This window comes from Elgaria multicarinata, chromosome 2, assembly GCF_023053635.1.
Source record: "Elgaria multicarinata webbii isolate HBS135686 ecotype San Diego chromosome 2, rElgMul1.1.pri, whole genome shotgun sequence".
NCBI classification, from domain to species: Eukaryota; Metazoa; Chordata; class Lepidosauria; order Squamata; family Anguidae; genus Elgaria; species Elgaria multicarinata.
In genome coordinates this window covers 17,043,964-17,068,132 of record NC_086172.1, presented here as the reverse complement: position 1 = coordinate 17,068,132, position 24,169 = coordinate 17,043,964, and the positions used below count along the sequence as shown (strand labels likewise).

Genomic DNA, 24,169 nt, shown 5'->3' with positions numbered 1-24,169 from the left:
GAGACATTTTTCTCCCTCTCTTAAAATACTAGAACCCAGGGTCATCCCATGAATCTGATTGGTGGGAGGTTCAGGACAAATAAAAGGAAGTACTTCTTCACACAGCACATAGTTCAGTTATGGAATTCATTACCACAAGGTGTAGTGATGACCACCCATTTGGAAGGCTTTAAAAGGGGGTTGGATAAATTCCTGGAGGCGAAGGCTATCAATGGCTACTAGCCCTGATGGTTATGTGCTACCTCCAGTATCCAAGGCAGTAGGCCTGTGTGCGCCAGTTGCTGGGGAACATGGGTGGGAGGGTGCTGTTGCACTATGTCCTGTTTTGGTGGACCCTGGCCAACAGCTGGTTGGCCACTGTGTGAACAGAGCGCTGAACTAGATGGACCGTCGGTCTGATCCAGCATTGCACTGCTTATGTTCTTATGTTTAAGTCACTTGACACAGAAGAAGGGAGAATACAAATGCAAATATTAACAATATAGTGGGCCTGTTCGCAGGATCACAGTGGGGGAAATAATCCTAAAACAGCCCTTGGGTTCTGAGTAGCTTGTTAACCATGGCAACAAGCCATCCTGGCCAGGTTCACATGACACAGTAAGCTGCGGCGGGGAGGGTAATTGTGCAAATCCCTCCACTGGCACATGACCAAGATGTGTGGTGCAGAAAATAAGCTATTGTGGCTGTTAGTTGCTTTGGACCCATATAGAGGATGCTGACAGTCTACTGGGAAATTCAGTACGAAGTTACAGTCTGATTCCGAGCAATTTTTAGAAGGAATAAGAATTTCTGATGGTGACTGTTGAGGAGAGTTAATTGCCATTGGAGTTTAAGATCTCTTTAATTTAATTAGGAATGTTGAATCTGTTTAGTGTTAAATACTTGATGCAATTTTATCAACAAAAGCGACAGATACATTTATATAATAATATTAATGCTAGTAACAGCAGCAACAACAAGAAATGCTTAACACCAATGGAAACTAGGGCCTCCAGGACAGACATCTCCACGCAACTCCAGTGGAACTGCTGTCTGCCAATGGGGAGGGATCTCCAGTCCATCCCAGCATACTCCTCCTGGCCAGCTTATCTGGGTGTTAAGATTGATCTCCGAGTTGCAAAAAATAGAAACATAAGTTACTGATAAAGAGGCAGTCTAAAGTATTTCTTTCCCTCCTTTGGGGGCATTTATTTATCTCAGCTCCAAATAAGGGAAAATTCCAACTAGTTATATTTTACTTAAGCTCTCCAGTGGTATTAAATTATACTGTAAGAAAAACAGATTAAGATTATTATTTTTATACTGATGAAAATAACTACAACAGTAGCAAAGGAAATACTTCACTGTATTATGTAACCCAAGCATACCGCTATTTGCTTACTTTCAGAGAATAAATTAGTTGTTCAAACACAAATTTCTACCATGCTGATCAAGTGCTGACAATGGTGAAAAAAGCAATTCGTGGTTACGTCCTAAATAAAGTACAGTATTGGTGAATGAAACTAACTATACGTGAGGCACTAGGAATTAGTAATCTCAAAATAGCTAAATTAATATTTGAAGTAGAAGAAACAATACAAAAAAGCCAGAATGTCATTGAATTTCAGAATGGGAAAGAGTTCATTAAAGGGAGCACTTCTGAACTTAAAAGTATTCCCAAACTGCATGGACAATGCTGAATAATTATGCCATGAGAGAAACTGAGAATGAACAGTGCTTGGTGAATATGGGCTGCTGTTATTCCTTGGGCGGGGTAACTGGCAATCGTTTTCTGTCAATGCAGCATAATTCTGACACATCCCATTAGGAAGACAGTGACATGAAAACGCAGCAGCACGGGGCCCGTTCCCCCTTAAGGCTCTTACTGCCAGACAGACTCTGCTAAAGCCACTATCCCTGCAATGCAACACCAGCTGCACAGCTAATCTGCTCTGAGCATTAACTCCCAATCCACTATCTGGATGGCATGTTGCGTTAGACATTTTCCTCTTGCACACAGCCATGAAGTATGTTGCCTAATAATTTATAAAGGCACAGTTAAGATGGGGGCCCTTTGGACAGACAAATAAGTCTGCTTCTTAACAGTCCAAAGAATCATGGAGAAGAATTTCTGATGAGCAACAATTCATTTTTCTTTCTTAAAGCCAGCCTGTACATTGAACAGTTTATCAGTGCCAAAGACAGCTATATTTCTCCCAAATATAGTAATGACACTAGAACTGCATGCAAACTGCCACACTAGAGTATTGCAAATTTACTGTGACTTTAATTCAAGTTGCAGAAAATTGGTTGGTTCTCAAAAAGCATTAGAATAAAGTCGCATAGTCCTAATGACTGCAGATGTAAAAAAAATAATAAAAATTGAACCCTTAAGAATTAACAGCTCTTGCTTTGATGGCCTGAATAATTTTATTGTGGGACGGACGCAAGAAATAAGAGACGACACAAGTGCTGGAGTTAAACTGGGCCACTTTTATTCAAGATCTGCAAAGGGGGTTCTCCTCAGGCATCCAGCCAGGCCTGCGTGCAGGCCTTTCTAAGTGAACGGGCGAGCTTTCCTGGTCCAGCAGGTGGCGCTCGGTTTCGCCACCCTGCTGTCCATCCCCAACCAGGGGTAGGGAGACCTTCCCTTGTCACCCCCCAACCCCTGCCCCCACGGGCTCAAGGTGGGGTGAGCGAGGTCGGCCTCAAAGGTGGTCCTTATCCCCCGGCCTGGCCACAGGGCTCAACACCGGGAGCCCTCGGGAGTCACCAATCACTGAAACAGTGCCTTGGAATCTCGCCATTATATTCCCTCTGGATGCCTTCTCTACCTGCCTTGAAATAGGTGACCAAATCGCTAGCAGCCGAATTGACCTAGTTATACTCCCCCGATGTCTCACAGTGTGGAGTAGGCGAAACAACTCACGTCCAATTCAGGGCGGGAGCAAAAAATTCCTACTCGGCCCCCTAAAGGCGACCCAAAGAACACACTGTCAACAGGGAGGGAGGGAGGGAGCCGCGGAGCACGAGGGCAAGAGGGCCTGGAGGGGTCAGGCGTCCCCTGATAAAGGTGCCCAACCCCTCCCAGTTCCCAGAGGCCCTGCCAATGCAGGGTGGCAACGTCTCAGGCTTGCCCCGCCCACAAAACCCTCCCCATGCCCAGGCTTTGCCGGGCATGGCAGAATGTGCCTTTTGTCCATCAAACTCAGTGCAGCCCACTAAAAAAAAGCTCAATAAACCTCATTTCTTGTTGCTTATCCAGGAGTGCAAAATCAAGCATCTGACAGGTCATAAAATATGCTGGTGGGCTGCTTTGTGAAAAAGACCACTGCAAATATAGAAATGTTCTTTTCCCAACCAGGTGGTATCGACATAGGTTTCTTCAAACCCTCTATTGTTTATTGCCTATCCTAACCAAATATTTACATTCTCTAGATTTGTGGTACTGCAGCTGAGGTAGGTAGCTGCCACTTTCTTTAACCTGTTCTCATCTTTTGCACATACAATTACCAAGATTCCTGCATTCTCTTATTTTATCAGGCAGTCTCTTATTATGTTGGCATTGCCAACATAAACACATATGGTGGGATGGGGGAGAATTTAGAAGTGGTTCCCATATAGCATGTTTCAGCTGAAGATGAATCCCAGGTCTGAAAAGTTTAAAGATCATAGAGCCACGTGACTATAATTGGTTATTCAGCATTTGGACAGCACTGTGGTTTACCTGCACTCACAATGGATTTCATACTGATATTAATCTCAGATAAAGTTATCTCTTATTATCATTATTATTATTATTATTATTTTATAAAAAGTAATGGGGAACAGAAACAGGAAGCCAAGCAAATTCATGTGCTAATAAACATGATTTATTTTTAATAAACATGATTGATCATGTTGTTACCAGACAAGCCAATATTCTGCTGATTTTGCCATTGAGAGGAAGGTTTAATTCCAGCTTGGGAGCACATAGAAGTCTGCCACTCTAAAGCCAGGCTTGACACTCAAAGCAGAAAGGTGTGCATTATACAAAGCTATCGATCGTCCTTGGCATGACCAGGATTCTTCAGATTTGATCCCTTGACTCTTACTCTCCTTTGATCTTATTTTTAAGTTTACACTAAGGCTCCAAAATGTCAGCCCAAGAGAGTCACCAGGAAAATTCACTCATCAGGTGTTACCGTTAACCTCTTTGTTTGAGCTCAGAGGAAGGAAAGATGGAGTGTCTGATTCCTAGATAGCAACACCCTAGTCTTGATGAGCCAGCAGAGACAGGATTCTGACCATTGTTTACATTTTAACGATTAAACTCAATTTGTGGTGTCTGTGCATATTACCAGCCCCTGGACAACTCAATAATTAGGTATCTTTGACCCAAAAGAATTTTTACTCTCTCACACAAGAAGAATCTTGTGAAACTCCCCCATCTTCCTCCCTCTGCCTCTTTCTTTCTTTCTTTCTGTGCACCCCGCTGCCCCCAACATCATTGCACCCCAGACTGTGCAGGTATAGAAAGGTCACAAACCCCTGACTAGCTTCTTCCCTCTCATCTCTTCTGTTATTATCCCCACTTTGCTGAAGAACCTAATCAGCTTTCACTGCTTCTTTCTTCAGGGATAAGCAACTTGCTAGCTGCCTCCCTTTGTCATCAACTCTGTTGCCAGCCTCTACCCTGCCAGTCCTGGGATCCACCCCACCCCTGCCTTTATCTCATCACTGTCAAGACTTCTTTTCCCCTCCTTTGCTAGTCAGTTACACCAAATCATTGCTTTCAATGTGTCTGTCTTAGTACTGTATTTCTTCGATTCTAAGACGCACTTTTCCCCCATATAAACATCTCTAAAAATGGGGTGCGTCTTAGAATCGCAGGTCGTTTATTATTTCTTAGAATCAAAGCTTTTTTTCTGTTGGTGGTACTGAAATGAGTGTGCGTCTTACAATCGATGGCGTCTTAGAATCAAAGAAATACGGTAATTAGACTAGAATTCTGTAATCCTTTACAATGCCTATTGCCATGATCCGATCTCTTGAATGTATGTTTTTAGTTCTTTTCAATAAATTACTCCTGGGTTAAGCAATTGTGTCTTCAAACTCTAAAAATCCCCTTAACCCCTTAAGGTGCTAAGCTTTGGGACACTCAGTACTCAATGTTAAAAGATCCCTTCAAGAGTCAAGGTTGCATGTCTGAAAGTGCACTCAGGCATATGGACAGCAGGGACACTTGCTAACAAGGTGGAGTAGGCCACTGAGGGAACAGTTCTGGGGGGGCGGGGAAATGGCAGTTCATCTCAGCTGACCAAATGGAGATTATGAAGAGTCCTCTTCTCTTTGCTCTTCTTTAGATCGTAGAATCATAGAACAGTAGAGTTGGAAGGGGCCTACAAGGCCATCGAGTCCAACCCCCTGCTCAATGCAGGAATCCACCCGAAAGCATCCCTGACAGAGGGTTGTCCAGCTGCCTCTTGAAGGCCTCTAGTTTGGGAGAGCCCACAACCTTCCTAGGTAACTGGTTCCATTGTTGTACTGCCCTAACAGTCAGAAAGTTTTTCCAGATGTCCAGCCGGAATCTGGCTTCCTGTAACTTGAGCCCATTATTCTGTGTCCTGCACTCTGGGGTGATTGAGAAGAGATCATGGCCCTCCTCTGTGTGACAACAGTCAAACAGTCAAAAACAATATGCATCTACTGAAATAGATACCTTAACTATGTAAACTAACATGGCTAAAAACTGCTCTTTATTTTTCAAAGACCTTTGCTCTTCCTTAGGTATTTGGGGACCTTACAATTACCATGTAGATGGGTTCATAGCACTATTCCTTTATTTCTGTTTTAAAAACCAAAACAAACTCAGCCTGCCTTCATTTCAAAGGAGTCAATGTGAGCAGTCTGAAATGTTTTTAGTTATACATAGTAAGTTTTTTCTTGGTCAAGGGAAACAAATTATGATACTGGCTGGGAGCCCTATCTATTTACTTTATTCTCGTAATTTTGTGCAGTGACTACTGAGATTTTTGGGGGGTGGGGGTTGACCTTGTATCCATATGGCAGACTGAATTTTCCTCAGACTTTTCACAGACAGACTGTTCAGTTCGCTGTGGTTCTGCTCTTGAATGCTAAATAACCTCCCATCCTGCCTACTATCTCTCAGTGGAGCTTAACAGAAACCTCAGACAGTGCACTGAAATGTTGGCATGGCAACACTGGAGAGAAAAGCTGCAACCCTTGGCATTGGGCTGAAGAATAGTAGTAGCTTGTTTTTGTGGCTGGCTGTTTTGCAGAATGCAAGTGGTACCGCTGCTATTTGTCTAAGAACATATTAGTATCAATGAATTCATATTCTATGGATTGGTACATATGAACCCTCTGCCATTAGGTATCCTGTATCTGATATGTTGATGGGAAGGGGCAAATATGCAGCTGTTCGACAGGGCTGGTAATTGTGGATGACCTTCAAGGAATAGTGCTTGTGGAAAATACACATGGCTTAATTAAAAGCGAGCTTTTAAACGTAGTGACAAATTTTGGCAGAGAGCTGCAGTAGTATACCAACTTCCTCTGGGAACATGAACTTCATAACAGCCTAAGGCTGCCAGCAAAGGACAAGGGAACACTACAGTCAGTCAAGAAAAACACATATGAAATCTCTTGAGTCAAATTCATTCAAGGTAGGCAACAGAATTATTCAAGGAATGAATTTATTGACTTTGAACCAAGTTATGAATACAAATTGGCAGGAATTTCTCTCAGCTAGCTCTTCAAACCGTGATTCAGCACATACTAAAAAGCAGTGTCCCATATTTATCAAGTGACCTTCATGGAAAGCAAATCCACTTTCAACAAAAAGATTATTGTCAAAAAATTATGTTTTAGAGGTGTTTTAAAGTCTAGTTTTTACAACCTTTTTATTCTGAAAGCTGTAAAATCTGATTACATACTTTTTTTTTTTTGCCAATAGACTGTACCAACTTATTTGTGAGCAAGTCCACTGAACTCAATGGGGGTTATTTTTGAGTAGACTGCACTATTGTATATATTGGACTGCACTATTAGGTGCATTTAATTCCCACTGAAATCAATACAGCACACGTTGGTCTTGATATTAGGTCCCCCTGAAACTTTTCACACTGATTTCAGTGGGCCCTAAATGCACCTGAAGAGAGCGACCCTACAGTCCTTAGACAGTGTCTGAGGAGCTATTACCTTGGGAGAACTATGTCCTTGTGGGAGGGAAATGAAGCAGGGATTTCCCACACCTCCCAGCCATTCAGAAACCTCTGTGGCAGCTTCTCTCCTGAGATTAGTGTTGCAACCTCAGAAGAGGACAGGAAGGGAGGAAAGGAAGCATGCTGGTGAGCAGGAAGGTGAGAGGACAGGGACCTGCACAATCCAAAAGCCACTCAGTTCCTGTCCCCGGCCACAGCAAGGTGAGTTAGCTAGATGGGCTCAGAGGCAGAAACGGGGGATGGAGGGTCTTGTCAGCAAGGCTTAGGATAGACAAAGGGCTCTAAGACTGGAACCCTCTATCTAAGGAGCGCAAACCCTCTATCATGGTCAATGTTGAACTTGCACTCTAACTTGGTCAATATCCAATTGTGTCTAGCAAAAAGGGATTAACGATCACGTATTAACTGGACAAGGCTCATATTTCAAATCACATCTAGAAACTAGAATTTTCAGTTCTGAATTCATTAGAAGACTAAAAGCAAAATAGGTTTAAGGAAACTGGTAAAAACAATGTATCAAATTTTTGGTGTAACTATGCCTGTTAAAATAAAATCATGTGTTCGTAGAAAATATATTTAATCTTAAAACAAATATGTACACTGAAAATTTAAACAGAATGGTCCACGTACAACAAACATCAAACATAAATCCCAAACACGTTTTGACCATAAAGATCTCCAACAGTGGGGAAAGAATTAGATGCGGATTTTAAAGAACTTTTAATGCAAATTATAACGCAAATTATGGACCACCCGCTCCACCAGGGCTGAATATTCAAAATGGCTACTTACCATGCTGTAGCCCACCGTGGCTTCAATAAGCCACGGTGGGTTGCAGTGATTGTGTGAACTGGTGTCCTCATGTGTTTTGGATGAATATATAAATAGGGCTAGGGGGTAGAGGGTGCTGAATAGTGACCCTGAGAAGAGTTAGAGGACTGATCAAGGAAAGAGGCCACACTTAAGTGGCTTTGGAGTGTTAAATGCAACACATTTCTATACTTGTTGCTATAGCAACAGAATGAACTATGTTCACATAATATTTAGTTTTTTATACTTGTTCCTTTGTTGTGTTCAACATAAGGAAAACATGACATGAATATGATAAAACCACTGATTTTGAAATGCTGTATTTTTCTAAGAGTGGCCATATATTTGTGTGCTTATCACTTGGTAATTGCAATGTATGAAGCAGCTCTCACAGTTCAGAGAACAGAAAGCAATATTTTTCAGTAGAAACAGTTGTACACCAAGTCAGACTTTCAATGGACTGAGCAATGAGACATCTAGAAGTATGCATGCATATGTGAATCAGTGAATCAATGAGTTCGAGAACCAAAAAACTATTTCAGAACTCCCACTGATGAGGCTGAAATTATTCCTAGAAAAGCACAAATTACTTCTGTGGGACTTCACTGCAAGTAGTACATGCTCTGAGAACTGCAGCCCAAATTTATTCAGATGTCTCATTTCTTCATGTTCTCAGCAGGTGAGATTGGGAATCAAGGTAAACTCAATTTAAGGCTCTAATGGAGAACAGAATCTTTCTAGGGGACAGCGTGTGTGTGTGTGTGTTTGTGACTCTGCCTGTGGGAATATACTTTCTAAAGACTGTTAGTTTTATAGCCTCGTAGTAGGAAATGCAGACTACCATCAATAAACTGATGTAAGGAGATAAAAATGTAGCCACTCAATTTCTAAGGAGATAAAAATGTAGCCACTCAATTTCTATGGGAATTGGTTGCAAAATTATCATACAAAAATCAAAATGGATACAGAACCAACTTAGTATCACACATGGCAGTTTAAAATCGGCTTGCTACTAAAATTTTGCCTAAAGTAATTTGAAACAAATTTAGTTTCTTTCCAAGGCTAAACATATGAGCCATCTTGAGAGAAATTGTTGAATGCAAAAGCGCAGGTAAATGCTATGAAGAAAGTGCATGGGGATGTTTCTATGCCAGCTTCAGACATCTTATTTACCTCTGCAGGGAATACCCAAAATACATAATGAAGTAAAGGTCCAGTGGTGATTTAAGCTGTCTTGAGCACCAAAATGTGGGATAAACCATTTTAATAAATAAATATTTCATTTCCAAAATGTCACATTAGTATGACCTTAATAAAATAAGCATGAGCTTTCCATGATGCAATTCCATTAAGAAAACTGACTTCTATCCAAGTAGTGATGAATAACTAACACTGTTGTCAAGGAATCAAAAGGTTTTTGGGATTGAGTGTGTGTGTGTGTGTGTGTGTTGTTTCCTCATTGCTTATAGTGGTTTATTGTTTGTTTGAAATGCCTTAATGCAAAATTCAGTATCCATCCATTCAAAGACTGATGACCCCTCCTCCTAAGTAATTGAGGGCTGTGTGCATCCAACCAGGTATTTACTTTGGGGATAGTTACAGCCAAGTCATGATGATAGCTGAGAAACCTGCATTGTATTGGTCAGGTACTTATAGCAATTAGTAGTGTTCCAGGAGATGCAAGTATAGATCTTCTGTGAAGGGATCCCCTTCTGAATGAAGTATCAGTGGCAGGCAATAGAAAGGCTGAAACATGGGAGGCACCATATATGCCCTCTTGTTAATTTGGCTTTATACTGTAATTTTATTATATCTAAATAGCTTGGGCCATTTCCGAAATGAAATTTTAATGGTTGTAAAAAGGCTTGGGAGGGCTTCTGCCCTGAAAGTTGGCTAAGAAATGCTATAAATAAATAAATAAATAAATAAATAAATAAATAAATAAATAAATAAATTTAACAAATTATTCTTAACATAACAAGCTTATATTCATGCCAAGCAAGAATATAAGCTATACAATATGCTTGCCAGTCTCTAAACCAGTAAGCTATAGTATGGAATGTATAGTGTAATTATTAGCACCATTTCCTTGGCAAAAAGAAGAAAAATATAGTTAATTAACAGCTTATTCCCCAAGGGACTAATCAGCAACAGGATAAGTATCATACTTTGGGCTTTGACAGAATAATTACTGAGCAGAAATAAACATAGGAACGATGTGTGTTTGGTTATGGCCTGTTTTCTTCTGATACTACTTAGTTAGGAGCATCTATGCTTTGTAAAGTACCAACTGTAACAGAAAATCTATGCATGAAACTAAATTAAAGGTCTAGTGCTACTCCCTAAGTGCCAGACATTAAACTCTTTAGCCTAGAAATGTTGTTTAATTCTATTACGGCTCGTCAATTTCCTGGCGGCAAGGACAGTGCGCAGTATAAAGATGAGAAATGCTGCAATGCTGCAGTGAGAACAGGATGAAACACTGCCAAGATCAGCAGCACTTGCTACGTGAGAGTATGCCTGTGTGCCCGCATACACATACACACATACACACAGAGAATTTGAAATGGACTAGGATGGGGAGGGGGGGGATATGAACATTGATTTCCTGTCCAAAATAATTTTAGCAAAGGAGATCCATGCTTCTGAAAAGACAGCATCCCCTTCTTAGAGCCTTGAGAAATAACACTAGGCTTTGGAAGTGCATTTCTCACATTCCCCCACCATCAAGCAGGTAAATGTTGGATATATCTTACAAGAATGAGCCGTGCCTTTCAGCTTCACTGTGAATCAGTGGGAAGCTTCTCCCTGATTTGCAACAGTGCTAGGTAAGTCCCTTGCTGAAATTTAGGAGCAATTGGAAAAAGTATCTCTGAAAAACATGCATGCTGCAGAGTCAGCATATGTGGTCACAGGCAATCATTCTGCCTGGTTGAGGAACGTTTTTTCGCTATCTCTGAACATCGCCTGCAGGAAGATTAAACCGTCTACCCAAGGAAGGAGTGTGGACTAGGTATAGGGATGTAAAAATGCATAAAATGTCTTGCATGGTTTCAAACAATAATCTTCTGGACAAAAAAAGAAACAGCATTAAAGGACTTTTACATAAGATTAAGAAGGAAAAACAGCAACACCCACATTTCTACCCAGCGCCACACGTGGGATAGGGTAGATCAAGCACCAAAAATACTGTACCCATTAATTCATGTAAGAAAGTGGCTTACCATAAAGTGGATAGTCTTGTTTTTATTTCCTTACGGTACACCATTCTACTTACAATTTTCTCAATGATCTCCACATTTTCTTTGTTACTCATACACATACCTTGTGATGCTGCCTCTCTTGCTACGTACAATGTGGTTTAGCCCTTGCACTCATAAAATGGCCCAGAGCCTGCCTACCTATGCATCACATCTGCCCTACTCCCTTCTCTGAATTCATGCTTCCCGAGGAGGAGGAGGAGGAGGAGGAGGAGGAGGAGGAGGAGGCTACTGGGCTCCCAACATGGCCTATTGTCACACTTGAGCAGCCTCTACTTCAGCTGCACATTTTTAGAGGTGGGGACATCTAGCCCACTTGATAGAGGTCTCTGAGCTTGGAGCCCTCTGACTATACAAAGCCTGGCTGGGCTCTTGCTGGCAAGGTGGGAGGAGTAATGGAGTTTGTATTTGCCTCTCCATCCTCCATTTGAGCATTTATTTATTTATTGTTAGACAGGCCTCTGAGCTGGCCTCCAGTAGATCCACAGGCTCTCCCTTCCTCACGCACTGTTCAGCCCCTAACACATTCATTTCCTCCCTCCTAGAGGTTGGAGACCTGACCACGGAGTCCTGCCCTTGAGAGAGGGAGAGAGCCATCCCTAAGCTTTCCATAGTGGCTGAGAAGGGCTGTGGGTGGGTGGGGGGATAAGACTTCCTCCTTCAAGGTCAGAGCTCTCTTTCGCCTCAGAGGGGGAAATCTGCTACATCCTATGATCCCTCAGATGGTGTGAAGAGGGCTCTCTTTGTCTCATGTTCATATTTTAATTCAGGGCAGTTTCTCGAAGAGGTCAATACATTAATAATAATAATATATTTATTTGTTACCCGCCTCTCCTTCCAGATCGAGGCAAGGTACAACATAAGTGCAAATGCCATAAAATACATATAATTAAAACATTTAAAACTAATACATTATTAAAAGCAGCACATTATTAAAAAGTATCTTAAAATTCAACTGGGTAGGCCTGCCGGAAGAGATCAGCCTTTATAGCTTTCTTAAAATCCGGAAGTCTGTTACGTTGACGAATCTCTCCCGGCAGGTCATTCCATAATCTGGGAGTGGCAGAAGAAAAGGTCCTCTGGGTAATAGTTGTCAGCCTTGTTTTTGTTGACTGGAGTAAATTCTTCCCAGAGGACCTGAGTGTGCAGGGCGGATTGTATGGATTGTAGCCTGGACCCAAACCATGTAGGGCTTTAAAGGTGATAACCAACACTTTATGCTTTGCCCATAAACTAACTGGCAGCCAGTGAAGAGATTTTAAAACTGGGTCCATTGATTCTTATACAGTGGTGACTTCAAATTATATTGTGAATAAGCCACAATTATGCCAGATAATGTAATGCCATCTTGCCCCACACCTCAGGAGTTGCTTCTGTTGCTACTAGGAGCCAGGATTTTCTCCACTTTGGGCTTTCATATTTAGTTTTTCTAAAAGTAATTTTTTTAAAAAAACCAATGTATATAATAAAACAGGATAAATTACGTCAATCATGTAAAAACTAGAATACATCACTAGTTTTGTTTTGTTTTAAAATCATAGTGTAAAGCCATTTTAAAATCCACCATTCATTCATATTTATTTTAAATACTTTAAGGCCACCATTATGCATAAAAGCTCTCACAAAGTAGCTGGCTCCATCATCCAACTTGGAATGCTGTCCCAAATAAAAAGTTATTAACCTAATAATGGAAAGAGCAAGCAAATCAGCTAAGGTTGGGTAGTCTTCCCAAGGAAAAAACTTTAGCTAGGAAGTAAAGGACTACCCAAGGGATTTGGGCTTCTGTTTCTTAAGCAGCCTACAATGCTGTATGTCAAACACTTTTTTGGAGCTGAGAAAACTTCCCAAAGCAAACTGTAATATGCCACAGGTGTCTGCCATTTAAACCATTAGAAAAAAGTCAAAACGCCCACTGGGCATGCCTAAAGTAGCTCTTTGGATCATGGCCTTTATTTCCACATTGGGCAAATCACTTTCTCCAAGTCCATTTAGTAACTAGGCAGCAACTGCTATCCTTTCAAATTCATTTCTAGCAATGAAGCAATATTTGTGTGTGTGATCAAATTAGGAAGTGCAGTTGTGTAATCCCTTCCACATTGTTAGCCAGGCTCTTTCTGTCTCTGTATATAAGACACCTATATAACATGCAAGATGCAGCCATTAGATATGATCAAGGCTACCCTACACTAACTTATCCCAGTAGCAAGCCATTTCCACTTGGTGACCCTCTTAACTGCATTACTACTTCTAGGACAGTGAATAGCAAATGACAAATATAGTTGGGTATTATAAGTTTACGATGGCAGCTCATTTGAGGCAACACCAAAACCCAGAAGAGGGAGGGCTGGTGCTGGAAAGCAGTCATTTGTATTCAAAGTGGTGAACAAGCGGTATATTTTTGAGTGGACTCATGAAGACCACTTACCATGGAGGAAAACCTATGACCCAAACACACTGAGCATTCTTCATAAAACAAATGACTACTTCCCAGCGACAGCTTAAGACCCACCTCTTCCTTTGCTCATTTGCATATTGCTGACACCACACTCCAAATCTGTTGTATGAATTTTGAAACTTATTCGGTTAAAAGCGAGCCTAACACTTTCCTAAAACATCAGACCTTAATTCAGTTCAGTTCAGAGAACTGAACTTTCCCAACCCCTCCTCCCGCCAGCCATGCCGCTGAAAAGCCTCTCCGGAGGATCAGGGAACCCTCCTGAACAGGGTGAGCTGCAGTGCAGGCAGCTGAGGGAGAAGACTGCAGGGGCAGCTTCCAAATCCCCCTTCTTGGTACAGCCCCCCCACCCCCCGTGCCACATCACATACTGTTCCAGAGGGTCCCGCAAAGTTCAGGAGCAGGTTTCCAGAGGTACTCTGTGTGTGTATGTGTGTGTGTGTGTGTGTGTGTGTGTGCGCGCGCAAGTGCAGCAGAAAGGACGAGATGAGAATGTGTCATTCTGTGAATGAAAGAAACTTTGTTCTCAGAAGTTGGGATCCAAGCCAGTATCTTTTATCAACAAGATGGTAGAAATACATATTCAGACATATCAGCTTTCATACCTTATTTAAATGTTGCACATTTGTATACAGTAAAAGAATAGCAAGGATTTTAAAAAAGAACCTATTCAAAAATATTAGATCCAGCTCTCAGCTTAAAAAACCTTTTCCCGCTGACACACATGGCAAAAGGATCAAACTCTTAGCCTGACCCCCCCACTCCACACTCATCAGTAGAATTACCATCAGTTCCCGTTTTCCACCTTTCAAATGTGTATAAATGCCCCTGTGAGATCACTCAAAGCCAATGCAACGACCTGACCTAGAGGATTTTAGAAGTGAGGTCAGGATCTATAAACCGTGAGAGATGCTGAAAGCACAACGCAAGGGGAGGTTCAGCTGTGCAAATCTAAATATGCCACTTGCAGTGATGGATTATGTATGCGTTGGTGATTATAGCTATTAGGTTACAGTATTAACCCTGTGGATAGCTGTGCTAGGTTTTAAGTCCATGACAAACTATAACCCTAAACACCCCCACAGCCAGAAACTGAGGAATGAATCTCCTCTCTCTCTCTCTCTCTCTCTCTCTCTCTCTCTCTCTCTCTCTCTCTCTCTCTCCCACACACACACACACCCTGTTGTCTGGTGATGTACTAACATGGAATTAAAAACAGCTTCCCTGTCTGAAAAGGGCTTAAATCAGAAAAGAGAGATGATAGGCAAATGCAGGGGTACACATTATAAACATTGCCATACTTTAGATGGGCTGGATGATGCTGAGAGAAAAGTAAACACAGGAAATTAAATGGGGGCTGGGGGGAATTGAAAATAGCAGTTCAAGACAAACTACAAATCTTGGAAGAGAGCTGCATGAGATCTGTTACTGAATCTCTGATCTCCTTAATTATTTCCAAAAAGCACCTATCAGGGAGGATTTTATAGGCCCCTTCCAACTCTACTATTCTATTATTCTATAGGTATGCTTTAGGGTGGATTCCTACACGGAGCAGGGGGTTGGACTCGATGGCCTGATAGGCCCCTTCCAACTCTACTGTTATATGATTCTATGATTCTATCTCTTCCTTGCCCTCATAGCATTTTCCTGGATGCTTGCAAAAAGCTTCTAGTTATCCATTAACCAAATCAACCAGAGGCCTTAGCTAGACCTACTGGATAATCCTGAATGGAGGAGGGATGATCTCGAGTTGCGATTAATGCGAGATCTTGCCCTCGTTTACACATAAGGTGCAGCGACCTCCAGAAGAGAGGTGTTCGTGCCTGCCATTTTTTTATTTTAAAAGAAGATGGAGCGCATAAACGCTCGTGCGCAAAGGTAAGGCTTTTTTTAAAAAATAAAGTCATTACCCCGCTCCCCCCCACCCCCAATGGGCGCAGCGCCCGGCTCCGCGTGAGTAATCATGCGGAGCTGGGTAAACCCGCAGAAACGGGCCACATGCTCTGCGGTGACCGCGGAAAAACCGGGCCCAAAGATGATCCCTCCCTGATCCCAGGATCCCCTGTGCATCATGTGGATGCACAGGGACGATCCTGGGGTTCACCCCGGGTTAAACGCTGGTCTAGCTAAGGCCACATTCACCCAATGGTAGCTAAAAATATAAATTTCTTACATTTTTTCCAAAATGGAGAAGAGAAAACAACAACTCAACAGGAAGGTTGTTTCAAAACTATGGGGCTACTGCAGTGAAGTCCAGCTCTAAGAGTAGGTGTTCTAACTTCACATGTGGAGCTAGGCCTCATCTACCAAATATAAATAATATGTGGGCTGACAGAGGGGAAGATGGTCCCTAAGGTATGTGAATTTCATGCCATGGAGTTTTAAAGGTTAGAAAATTGGGCCCAAAAGCAGTCAGATGGCCAGTTCTACTGCTGAGCTGAATACGTTCCCACCTGCTAATTATGAAGCAATCCGTGGTATTTTGCACTAATAATGACTAGATCCTTTTTACATAAAGATGGATTAAAACAGATGGGACTCTATTGTACTCTACTAAGGCATTAACAATCCTAACCAGGATTTAACCAGGCATAACCTTCACAACCCCAAGTACTTTGTTAATATCTTCAAGGGAGATAGACTGGACCATTTGACACAACACACAAATTACTTCTCAGGGTCATTTTTGTTATTTTCTAAAGTATTTTGTTGGAATGTATTTTCCATGCAATTTGTTGAAAGTGAACCCTTACAGTGAGGGATCTAGAATCCATTTCATGAGATTGTCATGGAGTTTTGTGGTTGGAGCATTCCACATAAATGTTTGCATGGGAGTCATTCCAAAGATCATTCAATGAATTAAAACATTTTGTTGGAAGGGATTCCAATTCACTCTCAAAGTAGTATCTATCAAAGTGCACATACAAGTTGTAAGGGGATTTTAAAATGTCTGTGAAGTCATACAGACAGGTAATGTCTATATAGTACTACTGTGTTAATAATTGTGTCAGCTGCATTAATAATTGCGCTGCACAATCCTAAAAATATTTATATAGAAGCAAAACTGAGTACCACAGGAATAACTCCCTAAGAGATCCTGTTGCAAAAAATGACGTCTAGAAAATATACAATGGAACGAGTTAAGAGATTGATGCATTTATGTATTCTTTGTTCTTGTTTAAATGAGGGTAGAGATTAAATAAGGGTAAATGCAGATATAAGATTGGGCTCTTCAGCCCCAAAGTGATATCAATTTTGTAACTGTTTTATACACATATACCAGCAAGTCAAAAGCTGGTTCAACCATCAATGTTGGCCTTGCCCTCACGCTTCAGCTGGGCTGACAGGCTCATTATCAAAAACATTTTAGCACAAAATTGCAAACATTTTAACTAAAGTTTTAAAACTACTTGAAGGATTGGATTGGGGAGGTGCACTGGTGATGCCATAGGTGTCAGCTAAAAAGGCACAATCCACAGCTGTTCCCCCCCCCCCCCGGTTTAAACTGCACAATTCTGAAAACTTGCAGAATAGTTTATTTAGAGCTCGCTCCAGTCCAGAAAAGGATATGTTTGCATTAAACTTAAATCAGTCCTATTGCTCCTTATCTGACTTTACCCTCATACCAGGGCAGTACTCAGTTTCCAATTAAAACCACAACCCACTTAAATAGTTGAAAAAGTGCTCATTAAAGTGTCCTGAACAGGAGGACATTGTATCTCCACCCCCAGACTTCTATGCAACAACTTTTTGTTAAGATAGTTTCCCAAAAAACTATTTGCTATTTTTTTTTTAAATAGAGATAATTCCAGCACTGTCAATTTATGAAACAAATTTAGGATTTGGAGATGTAAAAGTGTCCAACTGCTGGAAAACTATGGCTAGCTTTTTCATAAAGCACTGTCAATGGCTGGTAAATGTGCTAAAATGATCCTCTTAGCATGCATGGCTGCACACACCAAGGGCAGTTGTTCATCTGAGAAAGATGAATTCCTACTGCTTAGCCAATGGAGTTTAAAAATGTGTTCTGCTAAAGGAAAATGCCAAAGAAATATGCATTTACTTCAGCAATAACCTTTCTTGAATGCCAAATTCTTTTTTATACAGTGATAATATTTTACATCAAGATAAACCTTAAAACCTTTCTTTTCGTAGGTCAAGTTAAATCTGGGGCAAGCTTCGGACTGCAAATGTGTGAATGATTCTCAGCTGGGTGACATATAACACCCCTGTTGAGCATAGGTGTTCAGAGGCTAGTCATAATTTTCGATACTGGCTTGGATCCAAAGGCACCCTTTTGCTGGTAGAAAGCCCCTTCCATTCACAGAAGGGTTGATTCAACCTTGCGGAAGAATGCTGGATGTGGAAAGATCTTGCACAAGAGCTTGAGCTCTTGTGCAAAACTTGCACATGCTCCTTTCAAGGCCTTTGGACTTTCCCCTAATGTTGTAATGCTGTAGCCTGTATTTCCTTCTTCACCATGTTTCTCTTACTGTAATGCAACCCCTGACACATTGTGGTAACACAGTGCAAAAAATATCTCCTGTTAGCCCTTAACTAAATAGCACACGTGCATTTTCTCCTTCTGCTCATGCTCTTTGTGCCAAACCACTGACAATACATACATAAATGCTAGCTACATAGACCTATGGCTTCTTTAGATTAAGTGGTCCCTTACCGGGACTTGGCTTCCTGTTTTTCTTGCACAATTATACTGGGCTGCATTACAGGAGCAAAGGGGGCGACCATATGGTCTATAATTGAAAACGTCCCCTCTTCTTGGTGCTCATAGGCTTGAATGGGATAGTGCCCTCTAGTAGGTGCTTTGTAGTGCAACTTCGGTGGCACACAGTAGGAAACCCCACAATATTTCAGAAGCATTGGAATATCCAGGGCTTTTTTTTTTTAACAGAATAACTGGGGAAAGGTGTGGGAGATGTGTAGGAGGTTGACATCATCATCAAAAGGACCCACGAATTTCCATGGGTGGCCAGTCATGAGTGTGCCTTATTTCACTCCTGTGAAGGGCCCCCTCTCCAGTGGTCCGGATGATTCATTCTTTATAATCCTTTCTGGCATGAAGACTAAAGTCCTGGTTGCCCAGCCCATTCCTTACCTATCCTCATTATTATTATTATTATTATTATTATTATTATCATCATCATCATCATCATCATCATCATCATTCATACACTGCCTCATAGCCGAAGTTTTCTGGGCAGTTTACAAAAGTTAAAAACAGTGAACATTAAAAACAAATATACAAAATTTAAAACCATGAAAAGCATAAAATACAAACAAAAACCCATGAATCACATTTGTTCTTCCCCTCAGCGGAAGCGCTGTTCTACAATTAAGACAAAGCACTTCACCGTGCACTGGGGGCTCTGCCTTGCATAAACTCTCATCCCTTGTGTCGATGATACAGAAAGTTTATACCTTAAATAAATCAAATGTGACAGATATATTAGATCAAATAAGCAAACCATGGTTCCATAATTTGTGTTATTGGCATAGTTTAATCCAATTACGATTAACTGTACTTAGTTTTATCCTGCAGCAAACTAAAATCCCTGTTTATAAACTGCCTCATGCCCACTCAAGTTGAAGCTCCATGCCTCATTAAAAACAACAAACAAATAAACAAATACTTCCACTGACTGAAATCAAGAGAATTGGTTTCTGTCTTGGGTAACCTGAGTCAATGCCATTGCCAGCAGACCCAGCAGCAAGAAGGTATGGTGCTGAACTGTCTAATAACTTTTGACATGTGGTTCTACAGCTAAGCACTGAACTCAGCAAAGCTGTAGTAACTATTTAGCACCTTGTGGCTATTTACACTGGGGAGAAACCAGAAAATGTTACCTATACAGCAGAATAACGGATTGCCTCGTCATTTAAATGACGCTCCTTATTCTGGTGTGTTCTCTCATCAGTCAAGGCCATCAGCAATATCAAATGGTCAACCTTTCCTTGAACTGTGTCATTTTGGACTACAAGTAGGAGAACTGCATGTTTGAATGGTCCACCTTTAAAAAAAACCCGTCTTTGCACATACAAAACTAGCATGTGAAAGGGAGTACTACTCCACACCTTTCTTCCTAATGTTAAACTTCCATAAGCAGGGAGGGGGATCTCTTAAAATTATTTTATTTTATTTATTACATTTCTAATCCGCCCAATAGCTAATGTTGCTTGGGTAGACTGAAAACAGTTCTCTGGGTAGATTATGGGGGAAGCATTCAAATATGTAAACCCCACCTCCTGCAACCTGAAATGTTCTTTCTTGTCCAGGAAAACAGCTACTGCTTCATTCTGCTGATTCTATAAAGTGAAAAACAGCTTGAGCTGTGAAGCCTGACTGCCTTTATGAGTGTGATATAAATTATTTGCTGCAAAAGGCAAGTTGGTTCAGGGGTACACAAACCTTTCCTGTTCCAGTCAAACAATATTACTATTTTAAGATTACTGTTTGCCCTCTTTGGCTTATTCTACACATGCGTCAAAAGAAGGTGATAAAAGTCTCACAGTGGTAGAATGGACTACCCTGGTCGGGATCACAATTTTTAAAGTTCCTTTGTGCTAATTTCCCCCAAGAAAACAGAAAAGCAGAATACCAGGTAAAGGACTGCACTAAAATATTTCCCCCTGATGTATTATTTTTATTTATAAAGAGGTTTTATGGGGAAAGGAGCTTTGAACGGTTGGAAGTGGTGCAGCCCATTCCCAAATCTCACACGATTGCGTGAGCAGACCCAGCCTGAAATCCTTACTGGTAGAACATTATACTACACTATCTACCAGGGGTGCAGGAATTCTTTCAGCCCAAGGGCACCATCCCATGTTGAAGAAGCTCTTGGGGACCACATTCTAGTGGTGGGTGGCAAAAGGGGCAGGATCAAAGGTAAAAGGGGCAGGGCCAAAAATACCAGCACATTGTAGCTTAAAATATCTTACTGCCAGAAACTAAGCCTTACACATCAGGCATTTCAACCTTTTAGAATGTTCGAAAACTGCACAAAAGCGAGGAAACCATCAAACAATCTGGTGGTGGTGGTGAAGTACGGCCTTCTGGACAACCCTAAGGATCTGAACTGCATGACTTTAAAACCACTTCACTGGCTGCCAATTAGTTTCCGGGCGAAGTATAAAGTGTTGGTTACTACTTTTAAAGTCCTACATGGTTTGGGACAGGGTTACCTGTGGGATCGCCTTCTCCCGTACAATCCACCCCGCACACTCAGGTCCTCTGGGAAGGGTTTACTCCAGTCAGCCACAACTAGGCTGGCAACTGTTACCCAGAGGACCTTTTCTTCTGCCTCCCCCAGACTGTGGAATGGCCGGCCGGAGGAGATTCGTCAGCTTAAAGCTCTCTCTGAGTTTAAGACAGCCGTGAAGACTAGTCTCTTCCGGCAGGCCTACCCAGATGAATTTTAAACCTAAGAATTTTAAGATGCTGTGACTGTTATTTTAATATTGTATTGGTTTTATATGCTCTTTTAACTAATTTTATGTATTATATTGTGTTTGGTGTTGTTCCTCACCTCGATCCAGAGAGAGAGGCGGGTAATAAAATATTATTATTATTATTATTATTATTATTATTTGGGATCTCCACAAGGCCAGATTTGGTCCCTGGACCTGAGGTTCCCCACATATATGTAATAAATGTGAGGTTGGGATAAGGAACTATTACAAGAAAATCAGTGGCCACAAACATGAACATTAAGAAGCTGCTCTGACTTTAATCACAGCAGGCCACAATGTTTGTCTCTTGATATTCCATTTAACTCTGTCTTAAATTCATCAAAGGTGCCTGTGATGTTAACAGTCACATAAATATATTATTATTATTATTATTATTATTATTATTATTATTATTGATTATATCAACCTCAATGCTGAATACTAAGCAACCCTTTCTCTTATCTCTCTGAATATATATATATATATATATATATATATATATATATATATTAGCAAGTCAGTAAATAAATCATTCATAATATCTTCGGCCCTTAGTTTTGCTCTTCTGACTCTATGAAAGGACATCTATGGAGCATAAAAGACTTACACCAAGTCAGGCTATGTCTCTGTCTAGCCCAATATTTCTGCTCTGGCTGGCCGGAGACTTTCAGTCCTTCTAGACTTTCAGTCCTTCTTTTCCAGAGCTATGAGCTGAAAACCTTCTGAACGGGAGATATCAAAGATATCAAAGACTGAACATGGGACCAACTGCATGCAAAGTACCACCGAGGTACTTCCCCTCCTGTGTGTTGTACTTCCTCCCACTACTTTTAGGGTTTGACCTTGGCGCAGGTGGAGTCGCTGTCTCCTCCACAGGAGATGCCTGACCCGTTTCCCAGAGACAGGACTGCACTGCTTGCCGTAACCTAATCTGATCTATAGGATTAGGGTGTCTATGTTTAGGAAAGAAATATTTCCCCTTTAAAACCAAGATTTCAAGCACAAAGGGGAGAGGGGTGGCCCATGGGCTTTTACCTGCAGTTTCTTTCTCTCCTGTAGCAAGTTCTCCATTGATCCCGTTCTCCTTGGTCCTAGAATAAGAGCTTTGCTGCCCACGTGCACCATATCCTCCATCTTCATCCTCTCTGTATGGAAATCCATTGGCACTTCTGACCAGTCCTTCACCTGTGCTGCTTTGCTCCTTGATCTCCGGAGAATGTGAGTGTGAAGAAGCCTCTGCTATCTGACTTGAGGTCCAGTGCGGTGCCTTAGCTTCATCCTTCCTATCGTCAGCCATGCTTCTTGTCCCGTACAATTTTCCCTGTAATTCAAAATGAAGGAAAGACCACAAGTGAATTGAATGGAAACTTCGTGAAGATACATACTTCTCCCAGCAGTGCAACCAGAATCCTTGAAAAATTATGAACAGATATGGAGACATACAATTTGTGAAGAAAGCAATGCCATATTCAGGGTACAAATGAAAAGCTAAAACCGTAGAAGTTTTGCAGTTGACCAGTATATCAATGTAACAAATATTTTACGCAATGTATTATTATTATGATTATGATGCATTTGTATCCCACTACATGCACTTCTGCCACTTTATTCTCACACAAACCTTTGAGGTAGTTTAGACTGGATCATATTACGAGAGTGTGACCGGCCCAACTTCACCAATGGAACTTTAAGGCTCACCATAAGGTTTTATCTTACGGCCTTCTTAGACAGTCTTTGGGCTCATAATAGCTACATAAAGCCCTACTGGGATTTGAACTGAGCATCCTAGTAGTTTCATTCTTCAGGCATAACCTGGCAAAAGATAACCTGCAGAGGTTTCTCAAGGTGGCTTTCTTTCCCCAGGTTTCATTTGCCTGTCTCATAATGAACTTTGTAGGAAGTTGCAACATTGCTAAAGAGCCCAATAGCTTGAGATGTGAAGGTGCCTGAGAGCCAAATCTGAAGTAGCCTCCCAATTGTCTCCCTCCATGCATTGACTAAAATAAATCTGGATCCCTGTACCCATTATCCACCAACAGGATCCCTATACCCATTATCCAGCATTATCCACTGTTATTTTAAGGGGACAAATTAATTATGACACCATACATGTGAATAGTTGACTATTTATTTATTTATTACATTTACATCCCGCCTCGCTTTTTCTGTATGTCATATAAATAAATAGGTCTATACTGTATTCCACCGGAATACTGAAGGCTTTTTTAAAAAACTTGCCTATCGTTATGTCTGTCAGTATTAGTTATTTACCCATATTTTTTATTCTTGCTAATTATGAGGAGGCCGTAGTTCAGTGGTAGAACACATGGGGCCTTGCTAGACCAGGCGTTAGCACGGTGTGAGGCCCGGTTTCCCTCCTGTGCATCCAGATGACGCACAGGGGAATCTGGGGTCAGGCCGTGCTAAAACCTGCCTTAAGCCGGCATAAGTGAATTCGCTTATGGCCCGGCTTTTCCTCAGGCCGGGGCTGCAGAACGTCTAGCAGGGTCCGTGGCTTTTTGCGGCTGCTCGCTTACTCACAAGTAGCCGGGAAAAGCCAGGGACACAGCGCTCATATGAGAGCTGTGCCCATCAGGCCGGGGGGGGATCCGGGGGGGAGAGAGGGGCAGGGGGGGAAGGCCGGACCCGGCAGGAGAGAGGGGGGGAAGGCCGGACCCGGCAGGAGAGAGGGGGGAGAAGGCCGGGCATCGGGGACGGGGGTGAGGGAAGGAGAGTGGGCATCGGGGGCGAGGGAAGGAGAGCCAGGGACAGGGCATCGGGGATGGGGGTGAGGGAAGGAGAGCGGGCATCGGGGGCGAGGGAAGGAGAGCCAGGGACAGGGCATCGGGGATGGGGGCGAGGGAAGGAGAGCTGGGGACAGGGCATCGGGGATGGGGGCGAGGGAAGGAGAGCCGGGGACAGGGCATCGGGGATGGCGCAGGGGGAAAGCCGGGCATCGGGGATGGCGCGGG

General features: G+C 41.9%; 1 protein-coding gene across 1 annotated transcript in view; it reads right to left on the bottom strand.

The window, feature by feature from the left end:
• The window catches only part of MAP2 (microtubule associated protein 2), a 150,145-nt gene that overhangs the window by 95,429 nt on the left and 30,547 nt on the right, over positions 1–24,169 (bottom strand). The window contains exon 2 of the mRNA XM_063115869.1: positions 22,233–22,518. Coding sequence (XP_062971939.1) covers positions 22,233–22,494 — 262 coding nt within the window. The 5' untranslated portion in view covers positions 22,495–22,518. The remainder of the gene's footprint in view (positions 1–22,232; positions 22,519–24,169) is intronic.